Raw genomic sequence first — 25,480 nt, forward strand, 5'->3', positions numbered from 1 at the left:
GCAACAGTAAAGATACACCACTGATTATTATTTTATTTCTCTTTCAGGTAAACAGACTTAAAAGATTTTCAGTTTTATACCTGCTAAGAGTTTGAAGTTATTGAGGAGTAAACTGTGTGCTCATGCTCTGTGAGGATATTCCATTGAGAAAAGAGTTCCACAGAAAGAAAATGACTAACTTCCTGTTAACACAACACAGGCTGGTATGTAGACTGGTGCGCAGACACACAGACCTGTAGTTCAGTAATACTACGTTGTTTTGGGTTGATACTGTAATACATTAGTATTCGCTATTCCATAAAGTGCCTTTGAGTAATTGAGCTTTTGAGAATGTGGTGTTTGACAAATTGTTGTTTCTTAAGCACTAAAATCTAATGTAATTATTTCAGTTTCACTACAGGGTTACAGCTACAGTGACGGCTCCGCAGTGATAAACTCAACATAAGGAAGACTGTAAAATGCAGGCTGGAGGCGGAGCACCGGAGTTCATTACCCAACAACACAGACTGTAAGTGCTCGGTCCGGTTGTCTCAGCGTTTGTCAAGGCAGCAGCAGATGCGCCGTACAGGCTGGTTTAAGTCCTCTAAGAAGCTACTAGTCCAATTAACGCAGAGGAGGCGGAAATCCACCCATGTCGACGTTTAAACTAACTTACTGCTCTGCTTGGTGATGGAAATGAACACCGCTCCGGTTTATGAGAACGACCTGCAACTAAAGCCCGCCATCAACGAACAAGTTGGAGCCAAGACAACACAAAGTCACCAAAGGGATGCTGGTGTATTCTAAGCAGTTTTAGTTGCATTTGGGCTGACATAATAAGCCTTTTTAAGCTCCTGGTGAGTAACTGCCGAAGGCCTGCACGCGCGTCATTTGGCGACGCTACGGAGTTTCCTCGCGCTGTCGGTGAAGGAGGCTCGTTAACATGGAAACATACACTGATGTGCTGCTCGTCACCGCAAATGTCGGGTCACTCTTTGACAATGTAAGTAGTCTGCTAAGAGATGTATTAAAGCCACTCCAAGCTGTCATCCTGCCAGAGGATTATACTTAATGCTGTTAGGCTGATAGAGCAACAATTAGTCGATAGTGTAACATTAGAGAGGTAAGTTTGGACCTTAGATGGCTTCGGTTGCTAGCACACATCTTCAGGTATAATGATGTAACAACTGTGCTAAGCCCCTCACGCGCTAACTGCACACTCTGATGTAGGCTACGTAACGTTTAATACGTTTCCATTAACGTTATGTTGGCGACTCGTTTCTCTAAGCAGCATGTGCGCAAACGTTAATTTAAAACAAAAGTAAATTTACCCGCTATACCTGTTGGACGTGCACATTTTCACTCCGCACGTGACCTGCTTTGAGTCTAGGGGGGCGACTTAGGGACCGGTGTTACGATGAAATCTGTACCTGGTTAAATACTGTAACACTGGAGGGGTTCACCCTGAAAATATACTACATTATCCACCTTCATATAAATGGTATGACCCTGGGACAACATAAACTTGGATGCTTTATGTGACATTATTGTGCAAGGATGGTTGTCAATAAAAGAAAATGTTGGTATTTCAATAGGGAAAAAGTCAGGTAGAGAAAAGGACAGTGAACAAGTTCAGTTTTATGGAAACTTATCATTTAAGAATTTTCTTCTGGTTAAAGACAAGGATTGGTCACCTTCTACTCATAGAAATTTGACTTTATTTTCCCAAAAATCCATGATATTTAATGCAGGGGCGTACCAGAGATTATCTATGGGGTGGCCTTTACCCCCTCCCTGAAATTTGTTTGTGGTAAGAAATCCTATACCAAAATTGTGTCATGACTTGAGGAAACACTAAAAGAGAGGAGCCAGGTGCAGACCAACTAAAACAATTATTGAAAAAAAATAAAATAAACAAGAATCCAAAACTCAGACAAACTCAAAAATCTGAAAACACTTACACAAGGAGAGCATAGCTCAGGAATTTGACACAAAGATCAAACACAGACTCTAAATGTACACAGGATAAATTAAAACTGGTGTGAAACAAGGCAAAGGTGAAACAAATGAGTGAAACCAAAGCAGCAACCTCCAGTCTAATATTATAAGACAATGCTGACGTGCTAAAATCTGCTGTTTCCAGAGTGTCCACTTGTACAAAAAATGTTTTGAAGATAGTACTTAGAGGCACAACTCATCGCTCGTGACTGGCAGACCCCCTATAGCAATTACTGTATATCGACTCAAAGCCCACCTCAATTTCAATATGGCTGCCCCAACTGATATGCTTCAAAAAATCTACTTCAGAAACCGACGGGTGATGTCACGGAGGCTATGCTCAGTCATTATACAGTCTGTGAGTGAAACACGAAGTCATCAGATCATCAAGACTTCTGGTTTATAAAAGAGAACTTTCTGGTTAGTGTGCAACCATTGGCTGCGTCAAAATGAAAAACAGTATGCATAGTATGCGAAAAATGAGTATGCAAAAGTACCAGGATGATGTACTCAAATCAGCCCGGATTTTGAGTATGCAGCTGTGGACACTTCACGCACTCATTTCCTCCTCTGGCAGCATGTATAAATGTAACTTATTGATGTTGTTTTTTACACGTGTTGTTTCCACCAAGCACCATCAGCTGTTGACGTTGTGTATGTGGTGTAACTTGTTTTTGTTTGTTTTGTTCTGCGAATGATATGCTATGCCAGTGTTTCTCAAATCTGGTCCTGGGGACCCCCTGCCCTGCATGTTTTTTATGTTCCCGACTCCAACACACCTGATTCAAATGATCAGCTCATCATCAAGCTCTGCTCGAGCCTGATAACGAGCCATTCATTTGAATCAGGTGTGCTGGAGTGAGGTAACATCTAAAACATGCAGGGCAGGGGGGCCCCAGGACCAGGATTGAGAAACACTGGGCTATGTTAATGCTAGTTGAGCTAACAGCTATCTCGAATGCTAAAGCTCATTGGGCTAACAGTTACCGGGGCCCTAGCATTACCCAGTGAACCAGGTAAATAAAATAACAAGCGGGTTAGACCCTGCACAGTGAGTACATGACCAGAAGCACCACTCAGACATTTAATTTGTGGATGTATTTTAACTGCCGCAGTGCCCCGCATAGCTCTCTCGGTAGCTTCAGTCAGCTGCACCGACCCCCATTAATACACTCTACACCGCTGATCGTGTTATTAGCTGTGTTTAATATACTACTGAAAAGGCTTTGAAAATTCGCTGGCAAATAGTGGTGGTGTTTGGCGGAAACTGTCACAATTAGATGTAGAAGAAGAAGAGGTCGACATCATGTCATCATTCCCGGTAAGTATGGCGCTCGGCAGTATGCGATTTGGGACAGCACTACACCCTCAAAATTTGCACACTAAGCCAGTGAGTATGTAGTATGCTTAGTACACTCAATTTGAAAATTTTGAGTACACAGTATGGAAGTATGCGATTTGGGACACACTATCTGTCTCCTCTAGGGTTAACAGATAAATCAGTGATCGGACATACATTTGTATGACATGTCAAAGAATTTTCTTAACACATATTTTCTTTCATAACAGTTGCTTTTTTTTATTTTATTTTTTATTTTTTTTCGTTTTTCAAACAAAAATCTTACAAATAGTATATCCACATTAGTTTTACAAAATATATGAAACAACAAGGAGAAAAACGGAATAATTAGAATAAAATAAAAATAAACAATAAAATAATAATAATAACAATAATAATAATAATAATAATAATAATAATAATAATAATAATAAAACAAAAAAAGGACAAGAATAAATGTATATATAAATATTTCTAAATAATGATAAAATAGGGTAATCATAACAGTTGCTTCTGTGATGATTATGTCCAGGTGCTCATTTTTCTGAAATGTTTAGCTCTTTGCTGACCTGAATGCTCTTTGGCCTTTTAACAGAAAGTTCAGTGAGAGTTTTAGTGAGTGGAAAAGATGTAATGGTCTGCTTTAAACAAGAGAATGGGGCTACATCTTTTTAAGTCCTATGTGTCGTGAGCCAGTAAGATGTGGATCTGATGTATTATATTTTACAGTAAAAGAGTATACACTGTAATATCTGGATATTGTAAATGTCTCAATATTTTGATTTGTGTGTATCTCCTGCAAGAATCTGGCCATCCTGCTTCTATGAATCCTGTTAAAAATGTCATCCTCTGTGTAGGTAATGCTGTATTTCTCGCTTATACTCTCTTGGACGTACATAAAAACAACGTTAAGAGATGAAATAAGGTGAATATGAGGATCTTTTAGTTCCTGCTCATGCTGAGTTAACTGAACTTTCCAACATTTCAGGGAGGAGAGCTCTTACACTCATGGAAATTTGGCACAGGACCATGTTTCCGGCTGCGAGATCTGTCTCCAATGAAAACATGTTAGATCCTATTGTGGGAGTTATGTAAACAGATGAAAATCTTCTCTCATAGGACTCGAGTTTCTCGTCTAAGTTAAACTCTCCTTTTCTCCAAACAAATACTCCTAGATGTAGAACCAGCCTTCAGGATAAGAGAAAGACTGAGCATATCACTTGATAAATCATGCAGCATGGACGAGCCAAAAGTTCAGACAGAGCTGTTACTCAGTGAGGCGGTCATCTGGTTTGTACGGTACACCATAGAATAAACCTGGAGATAATACCCTTTATATAGGTGTAATGACTTCAAATTGGCTGCATTGGATGCATTTATGATCCAAAATCTTTTTTCTTAAACATCACAGATTGAGTCAGACCAGATCTATACATTTCTGGAAGAAGGTAGTATCACAGACAGACATTATGACACAGCTAAGATCAAAAAGTATTGACTGAAAAACTACCCAGGATTCTCAAAAGCTGGAGAGTTTTTATGAGAGCTCACTTTGGATGTTTCTTGTTTAACATGCCTGTTTTTTTTTCACATGACTGCTACAAGCATGCAACAAAGGGAAAGAATGTGCCCGAGTTTATAATTCTGTTTAATGTTTTTTTTTTATTCAGCCCTCAAAACTTAATCCTGGATTCAAATCTTTGTAAATTTTTCGTCCAAACACAAACTAGAGGTGATTTGAATGAATCACCGTCAGTGGAAACAGTGGGAACAGTGGCTGCTCATCCACAGTCACAGTAGGCAGTCCCAGAGGCTGAGCTGCAGCCATGTCTGTCTCACTCACTGCCATGCAAATACACTATGCAAAGCCCTTTCTCAGCGAACATGAGCCCACCTGGCCTCACAGATGATTGTTTCACTCCACTCTGCAGCTTTACTAGTAAAGAAACTCAGAAGGACTGCAGGATCAGACACTGAAGAAGCTTTAGTCAATGAACATACCATGCCTCACTGTTAGTCATACTCAATTGTAAAAATCCTTTCATGTTCAGAATTTTTTTTTAAATAAAAAGTCAGCTAAATAAGCCTTTAGCTTGATTGACAGATTACTCCTGCGTAGTTTACTCTGCTGGGGAGTGTTCATGCAAATTTGAAGTCATCATTGGAGGTGATGTATGGACCCTGACGGATACAGCTACACTTGAAGGGGTTACATCCTGGAACCAAAACAGTGAAAGCTCAGGCGATAATATCTACTGACACACTTCATTGTGTCTTTCAACCTTGTAAGAGTTCATTTTGGTGTTTCCTTTCCGAGAGTCGAAACTTTCATTTGACCTGCTGCTCAGTTAGCTTCACTTTTTAAGACTGAAGTTACAAATTTGGGGTGAGACGACAATTTTATTTACAATCCACAGCAGATGAAATAAGTATGAATGATTTGATTTAAGTCACTTATCAAGGTAAACTATGTTTAATACGAGAAGCACAGTCACTAAAGCATTAGTCAGCTTGCTAAGCTAACATTAGCTTGTGTAAGATGTGATTCTGCTGTGCATCTGTTGAGAATAAAATATGTATACTGTGAAAAGATTTTTTTGTAACAAACAAAATAGACTCAGTGATTAATAAGCCATTTTTAAATTTAGAGGATATTTTTTGTATGTTAAGACCGTCACCTGGGAGAATTTTGAAGAAGTCATCAACAGTATGCAGACCAAAGAGGCTTTGCTTTCATTTTTCCTCTGGAACTTACAGTTCTTTGATGGATAAAGTGTCAATACCTTAACTCATACAAAAATAAAATGAGTGAAATGTGTAACTTTGTTCTCTGGTCGCCAAAATTAATGCACAATAAATTTGTCTTAAAGCAAATTCAAAATCAAGCATTTCAGCCAAAAGTTACCCATGGAGTCATAGTGATCCCTCTTCCCTAATAGGAAGTTCAGAGAGTAAAAGAAAAGTGCTTTAGAAAAAAATGTCATAGGCATTTGCACCACATTGGACGTTAAACGTGTTGGGTGTCACCATGTTGTCTTTGGAGGGACAGAAATGAGCATAGTAGGATAAGAAGGTTAGCAATAAGGACAAGAGCAGAGGAGTGAAAACATAAAATGTCTATAGAGAATGTAACTGTTTTTGTGTCCAGTTGTAAACAGGAACATTTTTATTCAAGGGCTAACAGGGATTGACTTTTTTTGGAACCAGCCCCAAGTGGCCTCTGGAGGAACTGCAGTTTTTCACTTTTGCCCTGATGGTTGCTTCTATGTGTCAATAACAAAGACACACTTAAAGGAGTTGAAGTCCATTCCTTATACCAAGAAGCTCAGTATTTATTGATTTATTCAAAATTGATTTTATTTTTCACTCGACCTTTACCCTCTCACTGCAGAGTTAAGAAACAGGCCTGGAACACTGTCAGCCAACGATTTCCCCTAGATAGCAAATAGAACCAGTGGGAGATCATTACGACTGTCTGAGAATTCACCTGGGGTAGCCAACTTTGGTAGATCAGCAAGAGTAAGCATCATTTTGGAGGTATGTCACTAGGAATAGATAAAGTTTGTTTGAGATCTATGTCACAAGACCAGGGTCAGAATATAGAGAGGCTTGGGTAGGCTTTTGGACAGGAAGGTAAAATATCAAGTCATTCTGTGTTGAAATGATATGATTGGGAAACAACTTTGACAGACACATGCATTTTTTTTGTCTTTTAGGGTGTGGACTTCCCCCTGCTACCTCTGTTGTAGTTTTTCATGATGTACAGCTAAAATAAAAACACCGGTGTTTCTAAAAACCTTTGTTTCAGCTGCTGTCTGAAGCGCTACGTTGTAGCTGCTGTTTCTTTAAGGCCCCCTGCTCCACAAACCCTCTTCCCTAGGGGTGGGTACCGAATTAGGTACTTTTAAAGATACCGACCGAATTCTGTCAAAAGTACCTGGTATCGATTCATGTAAAACCAAGGGTACCATGTTTAGATACCTAAATGCATCCTTGTGACTGTGAGGGAGAGGAAGAGTAGGTGACTTTCCATGCTAGACATGAACACAGCATTGCAAGGTTATATATTGAAGAATAAATTTGTCAAATTGAATTTTTTTTATATTTCATTATTAAACAAGTTGATATTTTTTACCACTTAAACATAAAAAAGTACGGAAACTTGGTACCATTGAGTACCGGTACCAATTGCCAGGTACCGGGCATCTGTACCGTAACGTTTCAAATGTGAAAGGTACCCATCCCTACTCTTCCCTCTGATTGGCCAGCCCTCTAGAGTCCTGTCAGGGGCAGAACTATAAAGGGATTATCGATCTACGTCATCATAAAGATGTGCACACATCTTGACCTCCAAAGCAGCGTTTAGCCCCATTCATTCAGACTGGTTAGCATTTTTTAAACACTAAATTCAACCTGTTATTAGCATAAAAATGTACGGGTGTTCTGTGGTCAGTTTTTAGAAACGATACCCTACAACAGAGGCAACGTATATCAAGTTTTGACTGTTACTGAGCAACCGGTGTTTTGGAGTTAATAGAGACCATGCTAATTGGTGCCTCTTAGCCAACAGTATCAGTGATTAACAGCCGGGAGTCACCAGTTAACAGCAGTACCAGCTAACACTTTGCACTGAAACACCAGCGATGTCTGCGAGTAAATAATTAAATGTACTGTATTTTGGTATATTTGTTGACACACGTTTACATCCTGGTATGTCACAGTCTAGTAAGTGTCCACGGACAATGCAGTCATGAGCATAGTGTGACAGTTTAGTTGTGTGTTTAAATTGCTCTCTGTGAACACACCAGATTTCTCGGCTAAAAACGTCTGTCCACCCAATATCTGTCCACTTTCTGATCTCTTCTGTCCACTCACTGCTATTTCACAAACCTGAGAGCGTTTTACCATCTGTATGAGTGCTGGTATTTTGTTTACAAGTACGTTTTTTGGTGGTTAACACCTCCACGTCAGTTGACAAACCATTATACTCTACAGTGCTTTTGCACCCAAGTTGTGCGCGCATCAGGCGTTGTTGATAAACAAATAATCCCTCTATAGGCAAATCTTGGTGTTTGATGCCCACCCCTTTAACGTGTCACTAAACAGTAAGGAGATTCTATATGGTAACTTAATCATTTTAGCAAGTCTTGTAACGATCTGGTGCTGTTTTCAGGTTTTAAATTATTGCTCAAATTTAATTTGAAAATCCAGCATTGTTAATTTGTATCCATGTTTAAAACATGGGGAAGCACAAAAAATTGCATAGCGCACTTTTAATGTTTTTTTTCTTTCATTTTACAGGTGGGTGAAATTCAGAACGACTGGTTACAAGAATTATACAAGGTAAGCTTAAGACTCACACTGTTTATTCACAGCTCACATTCTTGTATTTCATCCATTACTGATATTGAAGAGTATCTTCTCCTTCATTGTGATGACAGTCCAGTGCAATTCAGACACTTTCTTACTTAGATAGGCCTTATTGTATTTGCAATAGTAGGGTGGTGACACCTACCACACACAGCAGCTCCAGCTTCCTCTGACAAACAAACACCACTGATAACATGTCACAGCAGGCCACTACAGATATTCAACAACAGAGAAACTCTTCATCCTGTCACACAGAGAAAACCCTCTTCGCTAACATTACCCTGTGATGTTAATCCAGATGACTAAGACTGGTTTTTGCATCTCCTATACAGACTATCCAAAGCTACAAGCCACAGTTCATCGCCCTGCACTTCCAGGAAGTTGGAGGGAAGGACTACATGGCCAACATGGGCTATGCTGAAAACTTCTTTTGGTAAAAAGGAAAAAAAAGTGTGCTTTATATTGGATGGAAGCTTGTAGATAATTTTTGCAGCTCATTTTTTGTTCTTAGAGTTGTAAACTTATACAATAACAGTCACAGTTGTTTAAGGCCAATAAATTACACGTTTCGTGAACTAAAAACTCCAAAACCACTGTGTTAAAAAATCTAATTCAATTTAGGAAAGCCTTGCCAGTAGATGTCCTGTTCAGTTTCTAATTAATTAACTAACTGACCTCTTCAGCTCTGCATTAAAGGGATTGAGTTTATTCTCTTACCTGACAAAAGCCCTGACGTTCTCTCCACTTGTTTGCAGGAGCATTGAGTCCAGTGAGGAAATGAAGGATTATGACAGGGCCTGCATCTATGTGGACAACCATTTCCAAGTAGAAGACAGCTTCACGGTGAGAAAACACTCAGACTGCTCACTCAGATTAGTTCACGTGACCGTCCACTAGATGGAGTCCTCGTCTTTGTTAGTGCTCAGTGGTAGCAGGAGGTCCTCCGTGCTCTCTGAGCACAGCTGGTTGCAGGTAAAGTCTACTGACAAAGCCGCTGATGTCTGACAAAGTTGCATTAGAAAAAATAAACCAGCTGCCTGCTTTTATGTAAATAAGCATGAGTTTTTGCATCACATTAGATCTGTATTGTTTTTTCATTTTGTAGTTTTGCAGTTAATGTTACCGTTACCATTTGATTCTCCTGATACAAAAATGACCTCTACATGCCTTCAGGAAGGTCGTTTGTTAGTCCATCACAGTTTCTTTGTATAAATTGAGATTTTAAACTGAGGTCATAAAACTTGCGACCCATGGTCTGATGACATCAAAGATAATGTGTCCAGAAGTCTGTGACGAGGAGCTTGAAATCTGAAACTGATTTGAGATTTTTTTTCTCCCTCAGAGCCTGACTTAATGGGTGGTATTAGTTTTTCACAACAGTACAGAAAATGCTTTTGATAGAGCCGTAGTGTATGTATTGTATTGATTAGATTATTTTTATATGGAACTTAAAATTGAATTTATATATTTTGTAGCTGCTAGATGCAACTGTTAAGGAATCAGTGAAAAAGACAGTAGGACCTCGGACACCGTGATGTTAGCTGAGAGTTCATCATTTATTCAGACCCAAGCATTACAGTTCAGTGCTGTATAATTTAATGCAGGATCTTTTTTAAATTTGAAGTGGAAATAATTTGTAATATATAACTTTAATAGCAGACAGGGTGTCCGCGGGGTCTTAAAAAGTATTAAAAGTTGATAAATCAGCTGTGGGAAAATTGAGGCCCTTAAAAAGTATTAAAAAGTCTTAATTGTAATGCTGTGAGGCATTAAATTTTATTGGTATTCAAGCTTTGACTCCAAAAGTATCCATGAATATTTATTTTCCTCCTTGCAACTAGGGCTGCATGATTATCGCAATCACAATCGCAATGTCAGCACATGCAATTCAGATTTTTCTCCATGATAACCAAGCAAGTCTGTAGACTCATCATGACACAACTTTTTTTTAATTGCAAGCGCAATCGCAATATTGTCCATCTAATCGCAAATCGCACCTTTACCCCAAATCGTGCAGCACTACTTGCAACTGTTACAAACTAACCTGACACGCCTGACAGACAGCTCCATATATCCACCACAGAAATAGTCCATCTGGTTCAAAAATGTTTTCAGGGTCTGAACCTTCAAAGATAACCACACCTGGTGATTGGACGATCATTCTGCTCGTCACACTCATCACAGACCAGCATGTGTTTGTTTTGGAACAAATTTTCTTTGTTCAAATCAACTTTTTCACCAGATGCAACTCAATGAAATAAGGTATTTATTAATACAGTTACGTAGCACTGTTGTTTGAGACGTGACAACAAGCAAAGTTGTAATTTTGTGAGGCGTGGGTTATACGTAGCGCTAGCAGCCCAACATATCCGTAGGCTAATGTGACAACAAACTCAGTTTGTACAGTAGTTTAGTAGCCGTCTGTATGTAGCACTGATGGAAAGCAAACAACACAATCTCAAGCACATGTCCTACATTTTAACAATGATGAAATAAAGTTCTTGTTTTTTTCTGCAAGTTGGCCTTGTATAACAGCTGTTACTTTTTGTGGTAATGGGAACGTCAGTTAATCTGCCTCAAGTTTCATTTATTCTTTCAAGCTTCATTCCTTCTCAGCTTACCTCATTTATGTTAAAAAGCAAACTACAACTGTCAAAGATCGGTTGCTAACGACAGCTTTATGTCACGATAAGGTCTTAAGACTTTTTGAAAGGTTTTTAAAAAGTCTTAAAAAGGTATTTAATTTAACCTCAGGATTTCAGCATATACCCTGAGCAGATCCATGCAGGAAGATCACATGAGCTGTGTGATCAGATGGCATGTGAGGTCTGTTCAGTATCAGCCAATAAGGATAAGAATCTGCATTAAGAGGCAAAAAACGTGCCCTGCCATAGGTGTGCATATTTGTAGCACTTACTGTTATCTTGTTTTTGATGTATGTGTGTATTGTTAGTCCTGTTTGGGTTTACACACATCACGTTTCATGGCAGAATCTCACAGCCTGGTATGTTTGCATCGTCGATCTGTTAGATGTAGCGTGAAACAATGCTGTTGTAGTTTCACAGTGTAGGCACAGGCTGAGGGCATGTCCTTAACGACAAGTCAGTCTGGCTTCTGTCTACTTATCTTATCACTATCCATCTCTGAACCTGGAAGGCCTCTGCAGGCACCTGCTGTGAAATATTTTACTGAGTTCTTCTTTTATGACCCGCGAGAGAAGCATGAGCAAGAATTCCTCCCTTTTCTCCCATAACAGGTTTGTCAGCGTAAGTTTGTCTAAAAATTTGCACTGTTTGTGCGTAAGATCCCTCTGCACCTGAGAAAAGTGTCAGTTTACTTCCAGCTATTAACCCTCACTCCTCCCATGTGAAAGCCTCACACTGTGCAGATGTCAGAAAGGGTCAGGAGCTGCATTTGTAGAGCAGAGGTGTGCGAAGTAAAACAGGGAAAGTCAATGGCCAGGTGTTGGGGAGACAGGCCAAAGTCAATACATTTAACTCTAGATTAAAACTATTGATCCCAGCCTATTTGTGCACGATAAATAAAGTGTGAGGGGGGAGTAAAAGACAGCTGGGACTAAGTTTCCCCTGCGCTCAAGTGTTCGCACCCTCCACTGTTTGCCCTGAGAGCCCCCTCCCACTCCCACCTCTCCTAATGCCTCATTCTCATTTCGTCTGTGCCACCTGCATTGATTTTCAATTTGTTTCCCCTTGGCTGTGGATCATCAGTTATGTGGCCAAGAGAGAGTTTGGGGGTTTCTCCTTTCAGAGGGGCTGCAGCGGCAGAGGGGGCAGACTTGCATGCATTCCCAGTACAAATGGTGTTTTGATAAAAAATCACTTGTAAGTCAATATTTTTTTATTAAACTGTGCACAAACCTGATTGATGAAGATAGGTGTTTGGCAGAGTATGTGAGGGAGAATGTGTGTTGGAGTGTGTGTTTGGACTTTCCAGACTGTTTAAACGGGGAATTGTTACAGATCGACCAAAATGAGACCAGTTTATCTGAGACTGTAACAAAATTAAAAGTCTGAAGAAATAACTTGATGAAACTGTGAACTTAAATACAATAAAACTTTTATTAATGTGTTTTCACATCCATATTCTTTAGTCAGCTCGTACTATTGGCATCAAGCTAACAACTTTTATCAGCTCTGCTCAAGTCACTCCTAACACTGAGTTTGGACAGGATGTTTGCTAATTTTCCTTCACTGTACCACGAGACCCTTCAGTTTTCTTAAATGAGGGCGACTTTGGCTCTGAAGATAAATGATCTCTTCAGGGAGAGATCTCTCATGCTCCTGCTGGATGTGCGTAAGTGTGTGCGTCTGTGTGTGTATTTAGGGGGGTTGCACATTGGGCCGTCACGCCCCAAGCCCTCGGAGCGCCAGCTGATTTTTCTTCAGCCCCCAGCCACAGAGGCAGCGTTGGCAGACAGCAGGCCTACTGCTTAATACCTTTTAAATTGTTTTAATTTTCTGTCTTTATTGATCTCTCGGGGCATGATTAATCAGATCAGTGGAGCAGGCAGTTAGTACATTAAAAATTGTCAGCCACGTGTCAGGGATGATTGGGTGCTGAAGTGTGAGCACGAGAGGTAATGTGTGTGGATGTGCTGGGTGGTTGTGTGTCCACTTTGAACGTCTCTATTCTTTAAAGTTTCATGTGTCTTTGGGAGAGTAACAATATACTGTGTGTCAGACTGGATCATTCAATACAAAACCCACAATTCAGCTCACATAATGATGAAATGAACAGTTTCATTCATCACGTCAGAGGTTGAGTTGAGATGATTTCTGCTGTTTTTGTCGCCATTTATAGATATTTAGTTTCATTGTGGAGTACGTCCGGAAAACTGTTCAGGGTGAGCAACTCCAAGCTCTGTTTTTCCAGTCCACATCTTAAACTTTGAGGTTTTTAAGGTGGAATGTTGCAGTGTATGGAGAAAATCCAGCACATTTTGGCCTTCTTGAAGGAGGTCAGGCAAAGGTTTGAGCCAATTTTTACTCTCATCGTTGAATAAATGCACATATTTTATTTTATCTATATTATTTTCTGATTGGATTCCTATCGGAATGTGTTTCACATTTTTTAAACCGCACATTTAATTGATTTTTTCTTTTACTCTGATGTTGTGACACTTTGAAAGATGTACCAAAGGCTGCTTTAATATTATATTTATGACTATACATATTGTTTGATAAAGGTCACACCTGTCTTTTCCTAACTGGTCATCTAATATCTGATATAGACATCAAAGACTCCCAGATCATTGTTATTATTATTATTATTATAATTTATTTATTTATTTTTTTTTTATTTATTTATTTATGTATTTTTATATTTAATTAATTTATTTTTTGGTCTGTCTGTCTGTTATGCATTAATTTGTCTTGTTTTGATTTTGATTTTAACTGTATATCTGCTGTATCTGTCCTTATATCAGTGTACTGTAAAAATACTACAGCAAGATGTAGTTAATTTTTTACTTTTGCTTTGCACTATAAAAGTTCAATAAAAATGCGTTTGAAAAAAAAAAAAAAGGTCACACCTGTGCTGTCCTATTTTGGTCTTGCCTTGGATGTTGGGTTCATCTTTTGCTGCAGCAAACTGAAAAAATGCTGTTGAGTAATTTTGTGTTCTTTGTCCAAGTTTGCCGTAAAGTTCTTCACTTTTTGAATAATTTACTTTAAAAAAGTGGTCCGATTAATTTAATTTTGCTCTCTTCGCTCATTCATCAGTTTTTCTTCTGTTTGTCTCTCTGTTCAGGCTTTGGGCAGCATGTACTTCATCCACAAGACGCTGGAAAACATCCAGCAGTTTGACTTTAACGGTAAGCTCTTCTCCTCCTGCTTGATGTTTGAATTGGCTCGTATCACTTTAATGTTTGTCAGCTGCTGATTGATTTGTAAATCTGCCCTTTACTGAGAAACGTGACAAGTTTCATCCTCCACATAAAGCCCTCCCCTAACATCTCCCCCTGGTTAGGTAATGGCTCATAAATGGCTCATAACATCAATGTTGCATAAGATTGGCAAGTTTTTTAACATCAGACATGTCTGGACATCTCTCTGTATAATGACACTTTGATGGCCAACATTTTCCACCTTATATTTGCAAAGCGCCTGAATTTAAAGTGGTGTTATTTTGCTGCTGCATAGTCCAGTCACGTTAGGCGTGAAAAAGCTCCTCAGAAAAGCTTATGGAAGAACCATAAACATCCTGCAGCTGCCACCGGCCGTGCAGCCCAAACCGATTGTTGTTCACCAAACACAATCTAATGGCTCGCTTATGGATCCTCTCATCACGTATGCCGCTCTGATGAGGTTAACACCAGTTTATTGATTGCTGTTTGCATGTTTTCTCACTCTTTTACATGTCACCCCTCTCCCCCCTCCTCTCCCCTCTCTTACAGTTAAAGATTTCAAAGCAGTGTCAGGGCAGAACAAGCATGTGGGCTCTCTGGACGGTGTCACCACGGTGGAAAAAGAAAAATTCCCAAAGAATTTCTGGCCTGATGTGAGTATGTATGCAAGAGGGGGCATCTGTGTATGCCTGCATTTTTATGTGTTTGTGTGGGTGTGAGTGTGTGTGTGTGTCCAGGTGTGGGGAGGGGGCCGTGAGGGCCAAAGGGAGATGATGGGACAAATGAGTCTACTGGGGCTTTGGTGGGCTGTCTGCCTTCTCTGACAGGGAGATGAGACAAATTATGTGAAAGAATCAATAATTATCAGTTTGTCCCTTCAAAGACACGGCTCGCTGCTGTTTAGTGACTCACTCTCATCTGTCTCTGTTACAGTTCAAGTGGTCCAGGAAGGGCTTCATGAGGACCCGCTGGATAATACACAACCAGTACGTAAACTCACCCTGAGAAAGAAAGTTCAGCCCACGTTTCCCTTCCCATTCTGGTTGTTGACTTTTTGTCCACTTAAAGGAGTGTGTGTCCTCTTTTAACTGCTTCATGTCACAGTGGACTCTGTTTACCTTTCTGTTTCCACCAGCCCAGGGGACGGCTGAGTTTGTAAGCGAAACCAAAAAGTGCAGACACAATACTTTACAGATTTACTTTTTGACCCCCTACTCTTCTGCAGAGCTGTTGCAGTGTTCCTGTTTTGCACAATTCCAGCTCAGTTTTAAACAACAGAGAAGCATTCAGAGCATTTTAAGCAGATGAAAAGGCAGATTTTTCTCAGTGTAAAGAGCTAAAGGGTAAATTCCAGACATCACAGAGCAATCAGAAACACCAATACAAATCAAAGCTAATGCTGCTTTTTATCTGTGTTGTATAAATCAAGTCCACTATTTCAGTTGAGCTAGGTCATAAAGACAGTGTTGTGCATCCAGTTTTATTCTGCAACCCACTCGAAGCTAAAAAACTGTTTTGAACGGTTTATCTCTAAAGCTAACCAGAGATTGTCTCCTACAAAATCTAGGTAATTTAAACAGCACACATCTGTGCAAGCAATGATCAGTGTATGAACTATTTTTATCTGAGCCTCTCCTCAGTGTTATTTTCCTCTGTTTGAAAAAGAATCTGCTGTAGGGGCTAAAAAACTTGTTCTGTTTACTCTTCTTTGCAAAGGACACGTGTTGCTGTACGCTTTGCTGGAAACCCGTTTTTTTACGTTTTGGGTTTTTTGAAGATTGTAGCCTTCCTTTGTAAGTCAACACGGCAAGTAGGTTGGAGCAAAAACTGTTCCCAATGAGAGCTGTAGAAAAGGAGTGAGCACAGAAGACAAGTGTGGTCATGCGGTCAGTGTTAACACCACCTCAGCCACGTATAAGAAGCTCCACAAACACACACACACACCCTTCACAGGCCTGGCCAGTGCTGTAGAAGAGATTTGATTCCTCTTTTCCCTGCTACGTACCAACATAATGTGTCTGCTTGTGTTCCTCACAGAGGTCTGGACCTGGTCAACGTTCACCTGTTCCACGATGCCTCCAACCTCATTGCCTGCAACTCCAGTCCATCCATTTACTCAGCCAATCGCAAAAATGCTCTCAGATATGTCATCAACAGGTCAGATTTTAATAAAGTTGTATAATTTGAAAAAAAGAAAGTACATTACACACTTTTCTTTTTGCTTTCACACAGCTTTAAATTGTTAACTTGGCATTCTTATTACCAAAAAGTCAGAGCTTTATGGTATAACCAATGGTATGACCACATCAGAAAAAAGAAAGGCTGAGATATGGCTTTTATTTCTGACAGTGCTTTGTGTTTCTCTCTAGAATATCAGACAGCGGATTCACTCCTCTGCCTTTCTTCGTATTTGGAGATTTCAATTTCCGTCTGGACGCTCAGAGTCTGGTACAGGTATGAAACTAATTTCTTCCAAAGTCGTATGAATATTCTTGAGGTGTGTATTCCCTTCGGGGATGAATCAAGTATTTTATCTATCTATCTATCTATCTATCTATCTATCTATCTATCTATCTATCTATCTATCTATCTATCTATCTATCTATCTATCTATCTATCTATCTATCTATCTATCTATCTATCTATCTATCTATTAAGTACGTCTTTCTCTGTTTGTGTGTCTGTGTGCAGCATCTGTCCACTTCAGCAGATGTTCAGACCGTAAAGAAAGACAGCAGTAACGAAGTGGAGAAGATCATCTGTGAAGAAAAAGACAACGACCGTCAGGTGATCAAAACTTGGCAGGTTAAGACAGCAACTGACTTTTTTTTTTTTTTGGAGCCGCATTTGTTTACCTGCCCTCTATTCACTCCCAGGTGCTGCTCCACATCGAGGAGAAGTTGTTTGCTTACCTGCACCAGGCAGTTTTCAGAGAGGATGATGGCAGAGCAGTAAGAAAACATTTTTTTACCACACTGATAATGTCAGCACCTCAGCACACTCACTGTTTCTTTTTTGGCAGTTTTTCAACAACCCAGCATGTTATTGTGACCCTGAGGCCATATCCTGTCAGTAGATCTGACCCAAATTCTCAGTTTGGTTGATAAAACGATTAGAGAGGACAAACCAAAAGCTTCATATAAATTTGGCATGGCGCTTGATCAGTGCCCTAGTTTCTCTCACTTTTTTTTAAAATGTTGAAACTACTTGCAATCCCCGCTGATGAGTCATTGTCTGCATCCTGCAGCTTTTGAAATACGACAAAGAAGTTGCAGCCTTTCACGATGTCGTTAGAGAAGAGGAAATCAAGTTTCCCCCCAGGTAAGACTCATGTCATATTGAAATAAACTCACGACTTGTTTGATTTTTCTAAAATAACCTCTCTGTCTCTCAGTTATCCCTACAGTGAAGAAAACACTAAACCCACCCAGTACATGAACACTCGCTGTCCTGCCTGGTGTGACCGTATCCTCATGTCACATACCGCTCAAGAGTTCATCCACAGGGTGGGTCATTTTTAAGGCTACAAATCAAACTTTCTGTAACTCTGCTGCAGTATGATCTAAATTACAGCTCATTTTAGTCGTTCAGACAGAAATTTAAATTTAACCCACTTGTCCAAAGGTTGGAAAAATCACCAAAAGAGGCCATATTCTATTTAGAGCAACCAAAGTAGGATCAACGTTAGTATCTAAAAAATATCAAATTGTTAAGCTGAGTGTGGCTAACATTAGCTAACCACTCAGTCCTCCCTGCAGGTCAACATACACCTGCATTCACCTGTTATTACTTCATGTTTTTATAAATTAAAACACTGCTGAACTGCACCAATATGAGAAACTATCGGTCGTCTGTGCTTGGTTACATCTGAATAATATGGCACTGTAGCGTTATGGCATGCTTTGGGGACCAGAGCTACTTCCTCAGCTCGTGGGTGGTGGCGGTACTACAGCGTACACACAAAACATGAAGATGTTGAAGGTGTAGTGAAAGTTATTATGTCACTTCTGGATTGACGGCTCCAGTACCGAGTATAAAATTAGGTATTGTCACGTCATCCTAAGGTCCAGTTGTGTCAGCTTAAACAGTAAAATATTGAGGAGACGTTAAAGTGGTATTATTTACTTGAAAGTAGAGATAGACATGTTACACTTTCTTTGGAACTTGTCCGGCTGATAAAATTGATTTTGTCTTCTCAGAGTGATGATGATAAGATGATGGTGGTTTACAACACAGTGGGTCCTAATGTCTGTATGGGAGACCATAAGGTAACAGTCTAGTGTCATGTGTGTACTGTTGAGACTAACAAACCAGACATGTAGAGTAACTCTGGTGTGCTCTTGTGATTTTCTTGCAGCCTGTCTTCCTGTTCTTCAGCCTGAAGACAAATGAACATTGACAGAGATCTCTCTCAGAGGTAAGTGCATGTGTGTAGTGTATAAGATGCAGTTTTCTGTGTGTCTCTGTAGTAACTCCAGAGGGGGGATTCAGTGTGTTAGAGTGATCACAGTAATCTCACACTGCTCCCCTGAGAGCCATAACCACGGCTGGCCCATTGGAGCCTGGATATGAACTAAGATGAAGTGCCTGCGGGACACAAGCACTCCTTTGTGTCCAGTGTAGTCGGACCACAGGCGATCAGCACCTTTCACTGATCTATGTCTATTGAATCCTCTCCTCTGTCAGTGTGGATACTTGCACTAAGTGCACCTCAGGCCCACTCTTCATTAATTACCATCTTGATGATCGTCCAGAGAGACATGTATTCAACCCGACAGCACATTGGCATTTTTACAGTCATGATTTTGTTTTGCTGCCGTTTAAATTTATTTTTTTAAGGATGGACTGCTTTTTCATGAGGGTTCTTCTTTGGAGGGCTGCAAAATGATGAGAGCAACGCTGCTAAGACTTTGAAGATGCAATGACCAACTTTCTTGTGGTTTGATGTTCCACAAGATTCGAAACTCAGATATCCTGAAATAGTTTGGAGAAGGTGTTGTCTGTGTGTATACCTTTGAGAGTAATTTGATATAATGACTCTCATAATGGTCCACACCCACTGAATCATTCTTTCGTTTTCACTTCTGTTAACATGTGATTTACAAACTGTGTCCGTGTTTGTGTTTGCGTCTACAGCAGGTCCATAGCTGCACCATCCTAAGAGCTCTGCCACAGTTTCAGCACCAGAGGCTCATCTGCCAGCTGTGGGTCTGGACACAGGAGAAACCCCATCCACAAATCCTCCGTGTCTTACATCTGATCCCACAAACATCACAATCTGCATCATAATGGAAGAAGGATGGTACTTTAAGACACTGTCATTAAACCCATCATGCATTTTAATCACTTCCTTAATTCTTTTGAAGCTCTCCGGTCTGTGAGGAGAAAACAATAAGGGTTAGCTTTAACACTTTAGAAAATAGTTAAATCAACCAGTTAGAAATCAGTATTTTGAAATTGTTGCATTAATAACTCTTAGGAGGAATATAAAGGTTAAACTGGGGACTAAATAGGATCAACTGAACGTTTTTAACATGAAGTGTCCCCTTCACAGCAATTGAACTGTGTCACTTATCTTTTTCACGTTGATTTTTTTTTTTAAAGAAAAAATTTTTATTGGTTAATTTCAGGATTGAGAAGATAGAAAAATAACCCTAGACAGTTAACAGTTTAACGCAGCAACGCGTCTATAGCAGTGAAGTCTGTATGATGTGGTAAGAGTTCAGTTATGTAAAATAGCATCAGTGTTTCACCCTGTTCAATAAAGTAGCAGTCTTTATTTGTTTTGGTTTTCCCCAATGAATGATCTGTATGTCAATACCAAGTGCTTTATTCCAGAGGGTTGCACCCAGCAGTTTTTTTGTTTGTTTTTGTTGTTCCTGTCGTCACTCAGAGACAGTTATCTGTTCTGTTATCTGAAGAAATCTCTCCGTTCTTATCCTGGTTGGCATCAACCTTATTTCATTGCCAAAATAATGACAACATTGGCTGCATGTGTTTACTTTGAACTTTAGGATGTGTCTGTCACATGACCTCTTTTTAACTTGATAGAATATGTATTCATATAGCATACACGTGTGTGTGTGTGTGTGTGTGCGTGCGTGCGTGTGTGTGTGTGCGTGCGTGCGTGCGTGCGTGCGTGCGTGCGTGCGTGCGTGTGTGTGTGTGTGTGTGGGGGCACCGCACATGTATCCCAGGATACAGAGGGCACAGTTTTTGTTTGGATTTCTTTGATCTGGTCTTTCATGGCTTTGATTAATAGTTTTATACTGTAGCACCAGTGATATATTTTTGATGTGTGTAAAGAGTTAGATGATCTGTATCAGTCTTTATTAACGACTAAATGAAGGATTTTAATATTTTATTTGTTGGTTTCATCAATTCATCTAACCTGGAGGATTACAGTGAGTGGCAGCTGATGTGTGTTTTGAGGTTTGTGTTTCCTTTAAAGTTGAACTTCTTCTGTCTGACTTTCTCAGTGGATCACAGGATTTTACTTTCGGACTGTCGGCTGTTTTTGTACAGTTAATTTGGACACTTGCCACATAACAAGATTAAGTTACAAATCATGTCTGTTTCATCTTCAAACAGCTCAACATTAACCACTCCTGAGTGGGGTGTGTTGTAAAAAGGCCAGTATTACCTTTTGATTAACTCTGGTCAAACACTACATCACTGTAATATTTCTCTTTTGTGAATAAACCACACCCTCAAAAATAAGTTTTGTTTTTATTGTCCATGCCAAACTGAACAGAATGTAGCTTCTGTCTGGATTTTTGTAAGTGTTTGCTTTTGTTTCTGGGACGAAGAGCCGTCATTACTTGAACATAGGCACGTTTTAGACACACCTGTTTTGAAAATACAGCGATGTATTTACAGTCACAGCTGACAAACCTGAAAGGTTGGTTAAAGTACCACATGCCAAAACTCTTACACCTTCCTAGATGCTGCTGCTGCTTTCCCAGAGCCAGAAACAAAAATAAAAGGAGTGTGAAAATTGAATGCACTCTGTTACATTGACAAAAGAAAAAAAAATCTGACTATTGTGTCAGTGGTATTGACAAAATGTAGCCCACTTTCATGCAAAATTAAAAAAATATATATCTTGAACTTACTTGAACTTTGCCTAACTTCAGTTTTCATGGCGAGACAATTTATCTGCCGGGTTGAGCTGTGCTTATTTTGTAGGACAGGAAAAATTAGACCTTAAACAGAGGAGCTGGAATTGGATGTTTAGTGCTTTCTGTTCAGATTGAAAATCTTTAAGTTTCAACACATCAAGAGACCGATCCCTACTGTAATTGCATCTAATTCTTTTGTGCTGATTCAACGGAGAGAAAATCTTAAAAGATCATTTTAATAAATAATCTTTGTGCATGGATCTGAAAATAATTGATTTAAAATGGAGCTTTTGTTGCATGATGTTAATATTATTACAAGTTTGGCACTGTCCATTTCATCATGTCTGCTGTGAGCAATCCAAGCAGAAGTGTCCCTGCAGCATTCCTCAGTCTGTCCTCTGACAGTCCCCCTGCCTGATGTCGGCCCTCTGAACCATATGGAGTCTAAATCACTGAGCCTAAATGGTGAATGAGCCACTCTGTTTATATTGATTTTACGCTGAGGTGGGTGGTGGGGGACATTGTCTTCAATTAAACCTCACCACACAGTAAATCACACTCGATCAGACCTTTGACCTCTGCACTTCTCTTCTGTGTTTGAGTTTTTTTGTTTGCAGTTCAACTGTCACTTTATGTCTAATTCAGCAGCAGGATTTGAGTTATTGTGGCTACATCATGCACAATGATTTACATTGTCAGTTAACTACCTGTTAAATAACAAAGTCACAATAATTTATTTGTTTCAGAATTGTATAACACTATTCACTTTAATAGTTTTACAATGTATTTCAAAAGCATGTATACAGTAATAGAAAAAAAAATCTGCACTGTAAACTCCATGAACATGATCAGTAACAGTGAAATTAAATATATATTTCAATTACCTTACCCACAAATTTATCAGTTTTCCAATTCTGAATGCATGGCTAAAGCCTTAACAGAGATATTTGCCATTCACTCACCATTTTTTCTTCTCAGGGTGTAAAATATTTAATATTTACAGAATTTTCTGTGGTAGACTCTGTGGCAACTACGTAGCATGTGGCATTTCTGTAGTTTATGACTGCAATTTGGAGTTGAAAGCACACATTTAGGCTAACAAAGCCCTAAAATGTAAAACAACAAAACATTAGTAACTTCAAACTCCTTACTTGTACCACCAAAAGCCCCATGCAGTTTTTTTTTTTTTTAATGTAATTTTCTTTTTTATTTTTACAAAACGCTTCCGGTGACACAGTCATGTCAACTCGCCTGAAATGAGCAGTAACTTATAAAAGTAAACGTGTGTTAGCTTAATTTTTACAGCCCGTCTATCTGTTAAACCGTCTCTTTAAATGACCTCTACTGCTATGTGCTCGTTTATTAAATTTCGATGTCGACATGAACTCATTATCACAACATGCAGGAAATGCTGAGTGAGGCGCGCGCGCGCGTGTGTGTAATTGTGTGTACGAGCGCGTGAGTGACCGTTGAGGAGGACGAAGCGCATCAAACATGGTGGGGCCCCAGGCGGAGGACGGAGAAGGCCCTGCGGTGTTTGCGAAGCAGCAGTCGAATCTTGTCGTCGTCAGAGTCCGGGTCCAGAGGCTTGTTGTACTCCTCGTCCTCCACCTCGTTCTCCGAGGCCTCCCCGCCTTGCCCTGCGAGGCTAGCCTGCGTGGAGCTCGGCTCCGAGGCGCTCTTCTTTCGCCACTTGGTGCGACGGTTCTGAAACCAAACCTGAACACGACACGGGAAACTGGTCTGAGTTAACTGGGAAAACTTGTTAGCTCCACACGTTTAGCTACGAAGTGTTCCTCTGTGATGAAGGCCTGAACGCCTGATAATAATCATCCTACTCATATGATACACTAATGAAGTTTTAAACTTTCTCATGTTGGTTTTAGTGTTTTATTTCAAAACAAGAGCTCAAGTTGTTTGACACTTGCACCTAAAACCAAATCTTCATGGATGCTGAAAGAAAGAAAAAAGAAAGGATGGCAAAAAAATAGTGCTTTACCATATGTAAAATGGAAATTTTACTAGCTTTAATGTTTAATGTTGCCATGCTGTCATCTTTACCTTGACCTGTGACTCAGTCATGCCCAGTGAATAAGCCAGCCGGGCTCTCTCAGGCCCAGCCAGGTACTTTGTCTGCTCAAATGTTTTCTCCAGAGCGAATATCTGGTGTCCGCTGAATGTGGGTCTGGTGTGTTTCTTCCTGCCTGACATCTCTGCAAGAGGACCATTACCTGCAAATAACAGAAAAACAAACAGGCTGATCAAAAACCAACCACCGCAGCATTTAAAATTTGATTGGAATATGGTGACAGTGGATGTCAAAAGGGAAAAAAAAAAGTTACTGGGTCTTTGACAAGTGTATTGTCACCCCTTATAAATATGAATATAAATTAGTATAAGAACATTGCAACAATGTAAATCACAACAGCATCGTCATCTTATGTTAAAGGGCAGTTTTATAGATACTGTGTCATTTCCCAAAAAATGCTGGGTAAACACATCATGGTCCATTAAATTTAGCTTTCTTTGGGGTATGGATAGAAAATTTTATCGTATGTATTTACAAGCACAACAGTTTTTAGAACTATATAAATGCAAGCCCAAATTTACCTCAGTCATCATACTTTTAGGCTGATTAAGATGATTTTATAGAATTAAAATAATAAACATTCAGCAAACCATAAACTTCTAAATGGTCAGAGACAGAGAGATATGGTGAAGTTGTAGCGCGATGTCTGCAGTGTGGGGACTCACTGTTGGTGCACTGCTGTCTCCCTCCTCTCCACTCACAGCCGCTCTCAGCCCAGCAGCTCACACTGCGACCCTTCATGTGGCATTCAGGGCTGGGCTTCGAGAAGCCGCCCAGGTTGGTGTTGTAGTCCCGGTTGTAGTACACAGACGTGCTGGTGACAGAGGGGCCGAAGCCCCCCATGGTGGAGTATCCAGACAGCAGGGTGGTGGTGCCCGTGGAGCCCATCCCCACCATGGAGCGGCTCAGGATGTCGCTGATGCCGTGCGGGGTCCCTGCTTGCAGCTGGCTGTTCAGGCCCGGGTTGAGCTTGTAGAAGGAGTTGGGCACAGAGTACTGGCACACTGGGGCCTTCAGGTCTGAGGGGAACTGGTTCAGACTGTTGTTGAAGAGGAAAGACCCCTGGATGTTTGGATCCATGGGGAGATCTGTAACTCTGCTTCCAGGTCTCAGTAATACATCCAGTAAGATCCAGGTGGAGAGAAAGCTCTGAGGGGCCCACGAGGAGTTCTCTTTCTTGATGTCTGGATTTAGGGCCACACTTTTTTTCACTTGATATTCAGAAAAATTAAAGCAACAGTCGAAATTTTCAGTCCTCAACGTTTCCTAAAGTTTACACAACAGCAAATGAAAGTGAAGCAGCAGATTAACTCCTTACACTTGCCCTGCACCCTCCTCTCAGCCACAATGTAATCTGTGATAATCCCATATCTGAACTCTTGTATGAGCCCTCCGGACACAGATTTTCCCAAAGAAGAGTTCCCTGCAGCTGGCTGTCCTCTCAGAAATCATAAATAAGCAGTATGTGGAAATGGAGGGGCACCTTGATAAAGATAGGACACATTAGAATTCAGCCCAGGATTGGCCGGGGTCTCGCAGCTTTAATGTCTTTCTATTGGCTCCTCACTGAGAGCTGAGCCTTTTATTGGACGGGAGCAGATTAATAGTGTTTTGAACAGGTGGAGTGGGAACAAGTTGATTTTTTGATGGCCTGCCATGTCTGACTAAGTGTGGTGGGGGGGAGGCAGCTGAGCCCTGAGTGCAGACTGGAGGAGGAG

General features: G+C 40.2%; 2 protein-coding genes across 2 annotated transcripts; one reads left to right on the forward strand and one right to left on the reverse strand.

Moving 5' to 3' along the window:
• Positions 1-462: 462 nt before the first annotated feature.
• On the forward strand, positions 463-21,470 carry inpp5l (inositol polyphosphate-5-phosphatase L). Its single transcript, XM_074670318.1, has 16 exons — positions 463-982; positions 8,618-8,659; positions 9,019-9,119; positions 9,442-9,529; positions 14,456-14,519; positions 15,102-15,205; positions 15,486-15,538; positions 16,590-16,709; positions 16,922-17,006; positions 17,244-17,339; positions 17,429-17,503; positions 17,800-17,873; positions 17,947-18,058; positions 18,752-18,820; positions 18,910-18,969; positions 19,689-21,470. The coding sequence occupies exons 1-15, from the start codon at positions 923-925 to the stop codon at positions 18,949-18,951; spliced, it is 1,185 nt and encodes a 394-aa protein (XP_074526419.1). The 5' UTR covers positions 463-922; the 3' UTR covers positions 18,952-18,969; positions 19,689-21,470.
• Positions 21,471-22,628: 1,158 nt separating this feature from the next.
• Positions 22,629-25,206, reverse strand: nkx6.3 (NK6 homeobox 3). The gene is made up of 3 exons (XM_074670882.1): positions 24,428-25,206; positions 23,735-23,904; positions 22,629-23,392 (listed from the first exon to the last, which is right to left on the reverse strand). Exons 1-3 carry the CDS (start codon positions 24,840-24,842, stop codon positions 23,162-23,164), a joined length of 816 nt encoding a protein of 271 aa, XP_074526983.1. The 5' UTR covers positions 24,843-25,206; the 3' UTR covers positions 22,629-23,161.
• Between the last annotated feature and the right edge of the window lie 274 nt (positions 25,207-25,480).

Source organism: Halichoeres trimaculatus, unplaced genomic scaffold (genome assembly GCF_033239565.1).
Source record: "Halichoeres trimaculatus isolate MK-OKI-2021-1 unplaced genomic scaffold, fHalTri1.1 fHalTri1_scaffold_5, whole genome shotgun sequence".
Taxonomy (NCBI): Eukaryota; Metazoa; Chordata; class Actinopteri; order Labriformes; family Labridae; genus Halichoeres; species Halichoeres trimaculatus.